This window comes from Idiotropiscis lumnitzeri, chromosome 17 (assembly GCF_059441095.1).
Source record: "Idiotropiscis lumnitzeri isolate Australia: NSW breed Sydney's pygmy pipehorse chromosome 17, RoL_Ilum_1.0, whole genome shotgun sequence".
Classification (NCBI taxonomy): Eukaryota; Metazoa; Chordata; class Actinopteri; order Syngnathiformes; family Syngnathidae; genus Idiotropiscis; species Idiotropiscis lumnitzeri.
Window position 1 is genome coordinate 8,198,765 of NC_142407.1, and position 13,450 is coordinate 8,212,214.

At 39.2% G+C, this 13,450-nt stretch overlaps 1 protein-coding gene across 3 annotated transcripts in view; it reads right to left on the reverse strand.

The window, feature by feature from the left end:
* Window positions 1-2: 2 nt before the first annotated feature.
* map6a (microtubule-associated protein 6a) overlaps window positions 3-13,450 on the reverse strand; it is a 17,354-nt gene continuing 3,906 nt past the window's right edge. Inside the window, exons 2-5 of one of the 3 annotated variants that reach the window (XM_088279599.1) lie at window positions 7,902-8,115; window positions 6,551-6,765; window positions 2,499-2,609; window positions 3-449 (exon numbers count right to left, since the gene is read on the reverse strand). In XM_088279599.1, coding sequence (XP_088135725.1) covers window positions 305-449; window positions 2,499-2,609; window positions 6,551-6,765; window positions 7,902-8,115 — 685 coding nt within the window. In that variant the 3' untranslated portion in view covers window positions 3-304. The remainder of the gene's footprint in view (window positions 450-2,498; window positions 2,610-6,550; window positions 6,766-7,901; window positions 8,116-13,450) is intronic. The other 2 variants (XM_088279601.1, XM_088279600.1) reach the window with 2 other exon arrangements.

Sequence of the window (13,450 nt, forward strand, 5' to 3'; positions counted from 1 at the left end):
TGTAAGTGTTGAGCTTTTATTTACACTATAACTGTGTACAGGTTTCTTTAGATGAGATATTAGCACTTCATGGTGTGCTTTTCATATATTATTGTCAATACAGCATCAAAATACAATGCATAAAACAAGAAAATAATTATATAGCACCTTATCATTAATGCCACAGGCCAACCCGTTGTATGTTTTAGGCCCCAAAAACTATTTCCGACATGCATCCTGAAAAACATAACAAAACGGAAAAAAAAAAACGTGTGTGAGTGTGTGTTTGTCAGCATGTGTGTGTGTGTGTCTGATTTTCACAGTACTACTCAGTCTGGTTCAAATCGAGGGCAAATCGCACAACTCCACCGCTGCGTCGTTGTTCTCTTTCCAGTAGTGGTTCAGGTTCTCCTCCAGCAGCACCCTGGGTATGATGATGACCGGGTCGGACAAACTCGTCCTGAGCATCTCTAGGAGCCAGAACATGGTTAAGGTGTCGAGAAGGAGAAAGAAAACAAAGACACGTTGAAACAGTTGTCTCGGGAGAACAACAAAGTCTCCTGGCTGAGTCGAGCACCCTGCGACCGCTCATTTGAGGAGATCAAAACGACTAAGCATGGAGCCCAAACTCTCTTTTGGTAGAATAAAGCTTTGTCAATTAAGCATATGAGTACGTATTTTGATGTCAAAGGTTCAAAAGGTGGCCAATGCAATGAGGGTCTCGGGGTGTTCTCACGTGATTAAAATTTGAATATTTAAAAAAAAAGAAAATCACATTCAAATCAGATTCAAAGGATAATCAGTAATAGTTGATCGACAGACCACTAACACAACCTACCCCAATTTGTCTCTCTTCAAGTCAATATGGACTTACCCAAGTTGACAGTACATCCCAGTTAAGTCTCCACAAATGTTCTGGATAACTTTTTCAATAGCAGGTCCAACAAAAAAAAAAGGTGAAGTGAAGGCATGCTTTGAGAACACATTCCAACCCTGTGACAAACTCAAGTCAACAATCAACTACAGTGCATGTCCAATATATGCAGTGGATATAGAAAGTATCATAAATGCATTCATTCCTTTTTCCCCCCAAAAAAGTCCTCTCATCTTTTGGGATGGTACGATATAAAACATTTCGAGGATACAAATGGTGCAGAAATATAACTCCACTACTGTCTTTCTTTCTTAATGCTTGCAAAATGTTTTTTCATACTTATTTACTATTATGACTTTCCTTCTCTGTGATTGGCTGGCTATCAGTTCAAAATGTACGCCACCTACTGTCCGAAGAGTTTGTAATAATTTTGTGTTGTACTAGGACAATACAATTTTGAGTTCATATTTGGGCAAGCGCCATCCCACATATTTTCAATTGGGTTTAATGCTGACTTCTGGCTTTAAAACTGCGGAAAAAAAAAACAGTGGTGCCTTGAGATACGAGTGCTCTGACTTATTTTTTTTTAAAATACATTTTCAGGATATTTCTGCTTTGATTTGAGATACGAACACTGTATGGTGCCCATTAATTCACTTAATCTCATTTGACAATAAGCAACAGTTTGGTAAATAGTGAACACTTAAAAAAAAAAAAAAAAAAGGGCTTCTAGATCGTAAATGCAACTCCTGCTGGAAGTTTACTGTCAAGCTAAATATAAAATTAAGAAATTTCCACGCCGATATGGCTTTGGCTTAGGAAAGGCCGCTGAGCTCAACGCTAACAACCAATGCCAAACAAAAGGTTAGCATCAATAGTAGTGCATTGTTAGAACACAAATGGTGGAGCAACACAGAAAGCTAATATAACAATATTCACTTCTGCGATTCAAGCATCTTATTATTAATACAAGTATTCTTCTTCTTCGTTTGCATCTGCAAGACTGTTGTATTAAACTGCCTCCGGATGACAAGAAGTAGAGGCAGCACACTGAGTTGGACTGACGCATTAAATCATGAATCTCAAATTGTTTAATTCCTTACATTCTATTGAATTGTGTCAAAATTAAAATTCTACAATAACACAGGGCTCTATTCAAGAGAAGGAAAGACGATTTGAGATGCAAATGTTTTGAGTTGCAAGCGTGGCCACGCAACAATTTAACGTTGTACCTCAAGGCACCACTGTATTTTAACGGCGGTGTGTTCACGTTCTATATCCGCTGCAGTGATGTGATTACATGAGTATGAGAAACCTCAAATCAGGTCAAAAGTGACATCAATGGACTGCAACCCGAAGGGCTCCATGTAAGGAAGCTTGCATGCAAGAGGTGACATCAGGCAGCCCCCCCCCCCCCCCCTGACCCCCAACACCACTACTCCGGTGTCCATATGGAAGAGAAATACACAGTAACCCATCTAAGGTGTGGTGGAGGTGGGTCACCATTTAAATAAAACCGTGCTAATGTGGAATTGAAAAAAAAAAATAAAATAAATAAAAAATGACATCTCAATGCCGTGAATGAGAATGAGTGATATTTGTCTATGGCCGATGTCTTCTGGGTGATTTTTTTTTTAAGGGTTACCTGGGATTGGGTAGCGCACAGCCCCACAGGTGTTGCTTTAGGGTCTGTACCCAGCCAATATCGCGGATTGGCTGGCAGAGCTGTATGTAGTGGTGTTGTTTTAGCACAACCCTTCAAATGAATAAAATGTCACTCATTAGCAAATGAGAAGTCAGAGACACAGCATCATCCAAACTTGACATCCCCCAAATATTCATGACGACAGTGTGAGAAGGAATATATATTTGTTTTGTACAAGCCACTGTTCCAATTAAGTGAGGGATCTGGTGTAAAATGTCCATAAAAGCAGAATACAATGATTTGAAAATCCTTTTACACCCATATACAATTGAATATGTTACAAAAGAGAAGATATTTGATATTCAAACTCATAACATTGATTTTTTTCTCAACATTCATATGCAAGGTCTAAAACCAACATGAATAGCTGTGACCTTCGATCGCTCAAGCCTCATTCAAAACTGGAATCATTGTGTGAGGGATATCTCAGGAACACTTCAGAAAACCATGATAATTTAACTCAGTTTGTCGCTACGTCTCTAAAAACAATTGAAAACTCAGGAACACTGCTGACTTCTCTGGGGACAAGCTCATCTGAGATGAACTGATGCAAAGTGGAATAGTGGGGTGTGGTCGGACAAATCCACATTTTTAATGGTTTTGGGAAATCATGGCTATTTTGTCATCTGGGCTAAACAAGAAAAGGAAAATTGTTATCAGTCCAAAGTTCAAAAGATACTGAAAGGTACATTCAGGTTTTGGAGAAACATAATATGCTGCTCTCCACGCAACGACTCTTTCTTGGACATCCCGGTGAATAGGATTTAGACATCATTGTATTCTGTTTTTGTTTTGTTTTACACAGATTCCCACCTAAAATGGAATTGGGTTTGTATTTCTGGATATTAAGCAGAAAGCAGAGGTCTAAACAAGGACATGACATATTCTGGAATATATTTCCAGACACACTTTGACATGCATGTTGTTGTAAAGCCACATGATCTCTTGCAATACTGCATACTGGTGCATCTCAATATATTAGAATATCGTGGAAAAGTTTATTTATTTTAATGGTTCAATTCAAAAAGTGCATTTCATCATATGGAACACATATGCGTTGGAAAATCTTTTTCAGCGGCCCAATTCCGTTCGCATTATAAAATATTTAGATTTTTATATATAGTATTCTAATTTCTAATTATTATTATTTATTTTTTTGTTTAAGCTTTAACCGTTAAATTAGTAATAAATAAAAATCACATGGCACTTTTTTGATTAAACTACTGAAATAAATAAAGTTGTCCACAAAATTCTTGCGATGCATCAATATTCAAGATATGATGCAAAAACAATATATTCTTCTCACGAGGGCAACATGCATCATAGAAAGAATGCCTGAGGTCATGCCAGAATGCGGTGCAATCTTGGATAAGCATAGAAAGAAAGGGAAAAATTCCCTTCCATGTGGATTTTCGTATTTCGTTTGACAAAGACTGGGACAGGAGAAATACTGACAGAAACCTGCAACCACTAACGCTTTACTATAAACAAAAAAAAAAAAAAAGCCAGAAGACACCTTTTATTTTGCTTTTTTTGGGGGGTCATTTATTTGTAATGTTTCTTTAAATATGAGCAAGCAGAAACACAAATACGTCACAGTCAATTTTTATATATATTTTTTTTATCAAGACATAACTTCCTTTACCATACTTTCTATCCTTATTTACCAAACAACCACAAAGATAGCACCGGGTGTGTGGCGTGCCAAGCACTGTTTAAATGACGTGCCCCCCCCCCCCCCCACCGTCCTCCATGTTATGAGACAAAGTGACACTCCTAACCAAAGGCTGCAAAACTCAAATAAATCTGGCCTTCAGCTCCCATGGGTCATGCGTTCAGCTTTGACAAATGTTGGAGGTAATGATTGCACAGCAAAGAAAGGAAAGGATGTTAAGTGTGTCTGCATGTGTGTCTAGTGTATATAAAAGTGGCAGGCATTTGACCCATGACAGCGCATTGAGAATTCGAAACAAAAGGTAAAGAAACAAAAAGGTCACATATATAGTATATACTGTAAATCAGCTGTGGGCAAACTACGGCTCGGGGGCCATATGCGGCCCGTTAAACGTTTTAATCCGGCCCGCCAAATTTGAAAAAAATGAAATGATTAAACCTCGTTAATGTTTTAATTTCTAAATACTGTGGTTTTTCAAAGACATATTTTGTAGTAATGCTTTTGTTCACTTTCATTTAAAATTAAATGTATGTTTTTTTTCTCCAATGAGGTGAGGTGACTAAAACTTTTCATCCATCTGCTCCTGGCCCTCTGTCAAATTTTAGAAAAAAGTTTGCCCACCCCTGCTGTAGATGATACTATATATGTCTATGTATACAGTGGAAGCGCTAAACATTAATACCAGGAAAAATAAACAGACTTTGGAAAACCTTGTTTGGCTTCAAAATGGTGAATTTAGTTTTTTTTTGTAGTTTAGCATCGATTAGCGACTTAGCGGTTCCACTGTATACGTAGTTGGACGTTTTAAATTATATGTATTATGGCAGATGGCTCTACAATGGCTAACAGGTGCATACAATTAGTGATTACAATTACATTATTACAAAGCAGCCTACTTATGTCGCCGCCTATATCCAACACGTGACATGAAGAAATCTCTTTGAAAACCACAATTAAAAAAAAAAAGTCAAGGCTTTACATTTTGCGATTTGGTATGCTTCACTACATACCTCGTATACACATAATCAACTCAGCAACCACCATATTTTACTTTCCGGACAACAATAAATAAGCTTTAAAATCAACAAACGTGCATACACATCTAATTCTAACAAGACAATTTGGGCAGCGATTAATTGAAAATAATAATTCATATATAAAAACTGACCATACAAAGTAAAATGAATATAAATAATATAATATTACCATCATGAGCTTTCATAGCTTCCTAATCACATCGGTTATGCTCTTCACGCCCGGAGCGTATATAATGACGGCTGCGTCGTTTTACAGAGGGATCATAATCGCTAATAACGACCGCGTCGGTGCGTTGTTATGCCAACTTAGGACCACTGACACTGAAAGCGTTACGTTTTGTGTGACCCCAAACACTCAATATATATATTTTTTTAGCCCCACTAAACTCTCCCCTCCCAGGATGCTACTTTAATTCTAAATGCCACGGGGTCCTTCAGAGATAATATTAATCTGATATGCATATTCATAATTTTCTGCATAATCAGATGGAGTGATCCAGATTACCTGCTGGCAGCAAATTTGGTTAAAGAAAAAAAAGTATTGACCTAAGCTAATCTAAAACAGCCGTGTGAGTATGAAGGAGGTAAATGCTCCAAGGGATACAAACTGTAAATTTCTCATTGACGACAGATTTGGAGAAAACTGGGCTCCAAAGTCACAAAGAATTATGATCATGCGTACAGTCAGACCTAAAGCATGAAAACATAAACAGCCGCAAAAATTAAACAGCAGGTACAAAAAAAACAAAAAACAAAAACAAGATGTGAATCAGAGACACATGATTAATCAAGCGTGACATTTATCAAAGATGTTCATCTTTCGCCATTATTTCTCTTCAGCACTTCCAATCGTTGATAATCTTTGATAAACTCAGTCGAACCATCCGCTCAGTCGATCAAGCCAAACACCAGAAGCGCTTGCGGTATGGCTCATGCAAGCCTCATCCGTTGCATTGGCTAGCCAGGCAGCCTGTCGCCATAGCAACCAGGAGATAAAGGCGAGCAGAGTGGGGGTGGCATTGAGTTGCAGAGGAAGAAAAAGAAAAAAACACTCATGCCCACTTGTGACTGCAACGATCAAAATTCGACAATGGACCGATGACATGGCATCTTATTCTATTATTGTACAAAAGTACAAAAAGAGAAGGAGAGGAAGTGGATGGGAGCAAAGCAGAAGCGAAATAAAGGATGGCAACAGAAAAAAAAAAAACTATTTTACAGCCTCTGTGTTTACTTTCCCCCAAAAACGTAAGATATGAAAGGTGCTAAATGGTTTTTACTCTTTCGCTTCAGCCAGTTTGTTGTTCATCTCTTTACTTTTCTCCTTGTCCCCCAACGCCGGCCGGCTCCCGGGCTGGTTCTCCGAGGTCATCTTCCTGGAGCCCCTCAGCGCCGTACTCTGCTTATCTCTGGCTTTCTTCACTGGCTTGCCCTGGCCCGATGCTACGGCCCCGGGCTTTTTGGCTTTTGTGCGAGGGACAGTAGACCTGTCCACCTGAGGATGTTGGATAGCGGACATGAGTGGAAATGCTTTAGGAAATATTCTTTTTACTTCTATAACTGCGGATCAGTAATAAGAGGTCTTCACAGTCAATGTGTGACTGCTGAGACTGTACAGCCTATTTTCATAGACAGGCACAAGTGCGTTTGCCGTAAAAACTGACAGATCTTAATTTTTGAGATGGGGCAATTATAGTTTAACGTATTTGGGAATTTGACCAATTTTTCTATTACAAACCCCCAGCACACTGGAAAATTTGGTGACAGAGAGAAGACTATACTTCAGACCAAGTGAAAACAGGTCTAAGTTGTGGCGCAAGTGGTATAATGCAGTTTTAGAGGATTTGTTCCAAGTGCTCTGTTAATGTGTGTTAAAGGTCATCGTATTTGATTCATAAACATGACATCAGGGTGCATCGACCCCTCTGAATTGTCTAAATCATTTCATTGACTGCATTACGGTTCTTATCAGGTTTAATATATTTTTAAAAGCACTCCTTTTTTGAGGCACAACTGGCATGTGTGTGTGTGTTTGAACGTGGTCTCCAACTTTACATCATCCACAAGTGGAGATCTTGCAGTTCCTTATAAACACACTGCACATCTGCGCTGAATTGAAAACAAGTCGGCTGTGTTCACACCCACATTGGCGCAAATGCCTATTTCTAACTGCGCCCGTCTATGAAAATGCCAAAAGAAAGGAAACTCCTCCCATGCGCACAGTTAGATTATCCTGAAAATAGGACCCTGTTTGCGAGCAACCACTCCACTATGGTACTTTGTAGTGACGGGTAAATTAAGCTTCAAATATACTTCATGAAGCAGTTGTAGTACTGTTGGACTCCAGTAGATGGCACATTTTTTAAACCCTTTACGTAAACCAACAGTGCCATCTACAGGACCCAGAAATACAACAACTGGTTCATGAAGCAAATTTAAAGCTTCATTTTCCCATCACTAGTACAATGAGAATCGCTGCTAAAAAGGATTAGAATTGCCTATAGACGCCCCCAAGATGGCGGCTGAGCAGTACTTTTGTCTAACTGGAATCTCTCAGCATTCACAGGCAATTTCTGAGGGGAGTTGCAAAAGAAAGCACTACTTCTGTACACCCAGCAGACAAGTGCTCACCTGTTTAATAGGGTCCATGTATGGCTCGCTGTACAAACTGCGTATCCTCCTCCTCTCATGGGCCTTATTGTCAGTAGGCCGGAGCGGGGCTTGTCCCTTGAATGTCGCACTATAGCTGGTTTCCAGCCTGGTCTTCTCGTCCGGAGGGAGGTACTGAGACTTGGCCCGGATCATCTGTGCCGGCTTCACATCTCTATACGCCTTGAATTCGGTTCTGCGGGAAGAGAAGCCAGGTGGTCATCATACTTATTTTGAAAGAAATCTCTTTTCCTAAAAGCGATAAATGCCAAATTAACGCAAACAAAAGATCTTGCCATACTATGACAATCAGGGAAAGCTGATCAAGCAACAAATTCTATTTGTTTTGTTTCCCAGCATGAAAAAAGAACGGCAACGGTGTTACAAATGTTGCAATTTAATGCATGGCATTAAAAGCAGTAGGGCTGGGAATGCGTTTTCACAAAGGAAGGCTATAAATAACTCAATTTGTCGTGTGTGGTTATTATGAGACCGGTTTAATAAAGTGATGACATAAGGCATGTTGCCTTTCAAGACTTTTCAAATGAAGATGGGTCAGTGGATCTCTCGTCGTACAGATGAAGTTGTCCATTCCAATTTCTTATATCAAGTGTATTGATGTTAATTGCCTATATTAATAGTTTCAAGTTTAAATCACATTTCACGTTTTGCGACATATCACCGCTGTTGACGACTGATGACTGTCTGTGTCTCTGCTATAAAATTATCTACTATTTAATGATAGTCCAACATTCGGTCAGTTCTCTCTTTGCCAAAACAAACAAACTGTCTCCGCGGGGCCTTACAGTGATTCGGTCACCAATTACAGGAGTAGAAACAGAAATCTGCTTCAGTCTAATCCGATGACAAATATCAGTCTTCCCCTTTGGCTCCGGCAGAGTCATGAACGCACACTGTAAACAACGGTGAGGCACATTTCAATGTCCTTGGTCACAGTGTAAATAAAGGAAAGTATTACGCAGCAGCTTCAAGCACAGAGAGAAGCGGTCAATACTTGGCTACTGTTCTTCTGTATTCATATGAAAAAAGAAAAAAAGTCTATTTACGAAGCGAACAAAATCAATCAGTACTAAGGAGACTGTGAGATATATTCTATTTATAGTCACGAATGAATTTCTCGCAGGTTAAAAGCTGAATATATTCTAATGAGGTTGCATTGGGAACAATGACCCAACAAGTCACAATTGAAAGATTGTCATTAAATTTGCAGATTTCAAACTTTTTTGGGTTAACAGACAATTATTAAAAAAAAAAAAAAAAGTTTGTCACATCCTTACCGGCCACGTATTAACATAGCGGCTGTATGTGTTCCGATACCTTTAGAGGCAGTCAATGCTGTGTTAAAAGACAATTCTAGATGGAAAAAAAAAAGAAACCTGTGGCAATGACAGCCTCGATGCATACATTTTAGTCCCACCAATTGTTTACAAGTAATTTTACTTCTTGCTTTTTGGGTCATCTGAACGAGCAGTCTTTCTCGAATGAATCAAATAAAAGCAGTGCATGACAACTAAACGAGAACCGACATTTAAATAATTAAGCTAAAATATAAGGTGATAACTTCGACTTCATCTTCCACTTGGTTGGCTTGCACACATTTACATTTCAATCACTCCTCCGGCACAAATATGTCCACAGTATTAAGATTTATTAAACAAGCCAGAGGGCTGACGTGTCAGACTGAGAAAAGTAAATTGTTCAGAGAACAAAGGCTGATGACTGGGACATTGCCTGTTGAAAAGAGAACGACGTACTACCATCAGTGCACTGGAGGGATGGAAATCACACACAGAGAGGGATTACATAACAGGATTTAGACTCGCTTTCAGAGCCAGGGTGGACCAAGAGGCTACAGTGCAAAGACAGATTATACAATGGCATCCAAGGACAAGGGTATAAAACATTTACATGACACCACAGTGTGCCCATTGTTAAGTGTAAAGATTCCACAGTGTGGTACACAGCATGTACACTGGAATAACATGGGAGCAGAGAATGAATAAATCATTGAATTCTGGTGAGGACGCGGCGAATTGATTTAATATGGCATTAATGAAATTCGCCCAGCCACCAGAATCATAATGATACAATCCTTCTGTTAGTCTTCCATGAACCTGAGAGTAGCCTGCTAAGATTTTTTTTTCTCCTTTCCAAAGACTTGCGCCTTTGCGCTCCACTGAGTGATTCCTATAGAATTCATTTATTATTAAAACAACAAATGTGATCGTCCCCAAAGGCTTTCACAAAGTGCTGTGCATACACTGTCAAAAATAAATTCAGTTTGGAGCTCACTCCCACAACAGCGCAAATGCCCGTCTTCAAAAATATATTTTTTTAAATATTAATATTTAATTTTTTTATCTTTTTTTTTTTTACAAAGTGCTGGGCATACACTGTCAAAAATAAATTTGGTTCGGAGTTCATCTGTAATTCCTACCACAACTTAGTACCAGTGCATCGATTGCAGTTCCTTATAAACGTACTTTGTAATCTTCTACGCAGACTGAACAATGTTAAAGTCTTGGATGCTGACTTTAAAGCAGGTGTGAGCAAACTACAGCCCGGGGGCCACACGTGGCCCGTTAAACGTTTTAATACGGCCCGCCAAACTTGAAAAAAATTAAATGAATAAATCTTGTTAATGTTTTACTTTTTTTCAAAGACATATATATTGTTGTAATGCTTTTGTTCACTTTCATTTAAAGTTTTTTTTTTTTTTTCTCCGATGAGGTGAGGTTACCAAAACACTCCATCCATCTGCTCCTGGTCCAGCGCCTCTGTCAAATTTTAGAACCCATTGTGGCCCACCAATCAAAAGGTTTGCCCAGCCCTGCTTTAAAGGGAATGAGAGGATCTGCTTCCAAGTTGGCTGTGTTCACTCCCACCACAGCGCAAATGTCCCTTTCTTACTGTACCTGTCTATGAAAATACCCCAAAAAAACAAAACTCTAACATATGTCTATGTGTGTTTAACTGTACTTTGCACTATACTCGTGCTGGGCATGAGAATAAGGGCTAACCAACAAGAGTCAGAGGCACTTTCCAGTTACAGTAGCACAGCTGTCAGTGTCAGAAGAGGAAGAGTGGCGAGTGATAAGTGAGTACTGATGTGTGGTGAATGGTCAATTATACTTAAACAGTGATTTATTTTCTTATTATCTTATCAATTATAGAGATGGTTCACTTTAGATATTATATTTCAAGAAGGATTTTAAGGACTTTATCTTGTTCAGGATGTTTTCCTCAAATTCTGACTTTTATGTAAAAGGTAATGATGATTTATATTCATAATCTTTGCAGCCCCATGACTTTGTTTGCCTTCGACCCCCCCAAATAAATTAAAATACCCCTTCCAATATTGAGCTGGCACTAATTCATCGATTAACAGCAGCATTTCAGAACATTTAAAATATAATCACCTCCCATTGATCAGTTATTTCAGAGTATGCTTGTTTTGTTGCATCATTGCGCCACAAGCTATTCTTGTCATCGCAATATTTCCTGCTTTTGAGACTAAAGCTGCTGACCGGGCTGACCTGCTGTGGTGCAGTTTATGCGCGGAGAAAGGGTTCTTTCACTGCAACCAATCACTGGCGTTGACAGGAGTGGAAACACGCCAGGACGCAGCATGCAACCCCGCGTGAATGTGGCACAATATGGGCTGCTATAATCGGAAGACTCATATAGCCTTGCTATGTTACTGCTGAATAAACATTTTCGCAATACATGTATAAACAAAATAAGAAAATTATACATGTGATGTTCAGGAGTCTGAGCATCCCAGCAGTTAAAAATTTATTGTAGTTGTGGCAACAACTCACTAGAAAATTTCCTCCTCTTTCCATATATTACCAGTTTGTTTTAACAGAATTACATTGAAGGAGTGTTCCCCCCAGGGACGTTCTATAAAGTGGGAACAAACAAATACGCTTGCTTATCCTGAGCTATGTTGGTGATATATTAAAATAGTATAATGCAATACAATAATATATTACATTCATAGAAAAGAATGAGAGAGTTGTAAGCAAGTCATTGCCAGCAGTCAATCACAAGGAACAGAGTGAACCACCCCCAAAACTCACCTATTTGCTGATTTTGTGGGCATGCCAATGGCATGTCTCATAACAGTGTTGCTTTGGCGCCATCTTGTAGCATTTTGGTGTGAAAAAACTATGTCGGAGTGAGCTGGGAAGCTTCGTGTCGTGCTCTGCTGCCATTTTGTGGCATTTAGATGTCGAGGAACTACGTTGAAGAGAATTACAGAGCTTCGTGTTGTGCTTTGAGATTATCTTGGGGCATCTAGAAGCAATTACAGTGTAAACTTTTAGGATATTCTTTAATTACTAGCGGATTTAGTCATTCACAGCCACATATTATATAAAATTCAAACAACTATTCACACTCATTTTCGCACATATGAGCAATTTGGAGGCGTCAATGAAATTAATGTGCAAGTTTTTGGAATGTGTGAGAAAGCCAGAGCACCAGGACAAATCCCTTCCAAGCACAGGGAGAGCACGCAGAGGTCACACAGGGGAACCTGAGTCAAGATCCGAACATTTGACTCCCTAACTGTACAGCCATCCAATTAAAATCCCTCCAAATGTATTTCAGACTCATATTAAATATTTTCTGAGTAATGCTGATACTCTACGAGTGCCCGGCGCCGATAAAGCACTGGCAGCTTCTCCCAGAGTGTTACAAAGAATCAATGAACCCAGAGGAGGCCTGTAGCTTCTTTTTATTGTCGTATCAGCGGCCATAAAGACCGGCTTTAGGTCAATACTCTCTCAGCTGGCATGTCGGATAACAGCCCGTCTTTGGGTAACGTACGATTGGATGCAGGTGACTTTTATTGGTTGCCTTTCACACAGAAGGCTCGGTTAGTGTCTTACACAACCCATTTAAGGGTAGACGGTATGGATGTGAATTAACTGTAATCACACGCGTTAATATGCGATTAAATTGGTTACATAAAACAGATTTAGTGCGGTCGGACGAGGAACTGATGGAACAAATGAGTATCAGTGGAGATTTTAGGATTACGTTTGGCAATAATATGTGAACGCGGCTTAACGACAACATAGCATGGAAATCAAAGCGGTTTTACAGACAAACAGTTGCACTTTCTGGAGAGGAGCGATATGCCACAGTCGGGCCCAGTTTCTCTCTTGCTGAAGTCTTTTTTTTTTTTTTTGGTGTATTTCTGTACTCACTGCTTGTCAGTGGAAACACGACGCTTTCATCATTTTTTTTTTTAAATCCAACAATATTCAATCACTTTGCTGCAGTGGGTTACATTCTGCTAACAAACTCATTCAGAAGACAGATGAGGCTTTTGAGACAGCTCGGAAAGAAAAGTCGCTTTTGAAATGAGATGGTCGTATTGTTTACTGCAAATAAAATGGGAAATCAAGTTTGTCTTCCTGCACTCAATGAACCTGCAGCTTCTACTTCATTGTCACAAAAAAAAAAAAAAAATAGTATGCATATGCTATTTTTTCACATTC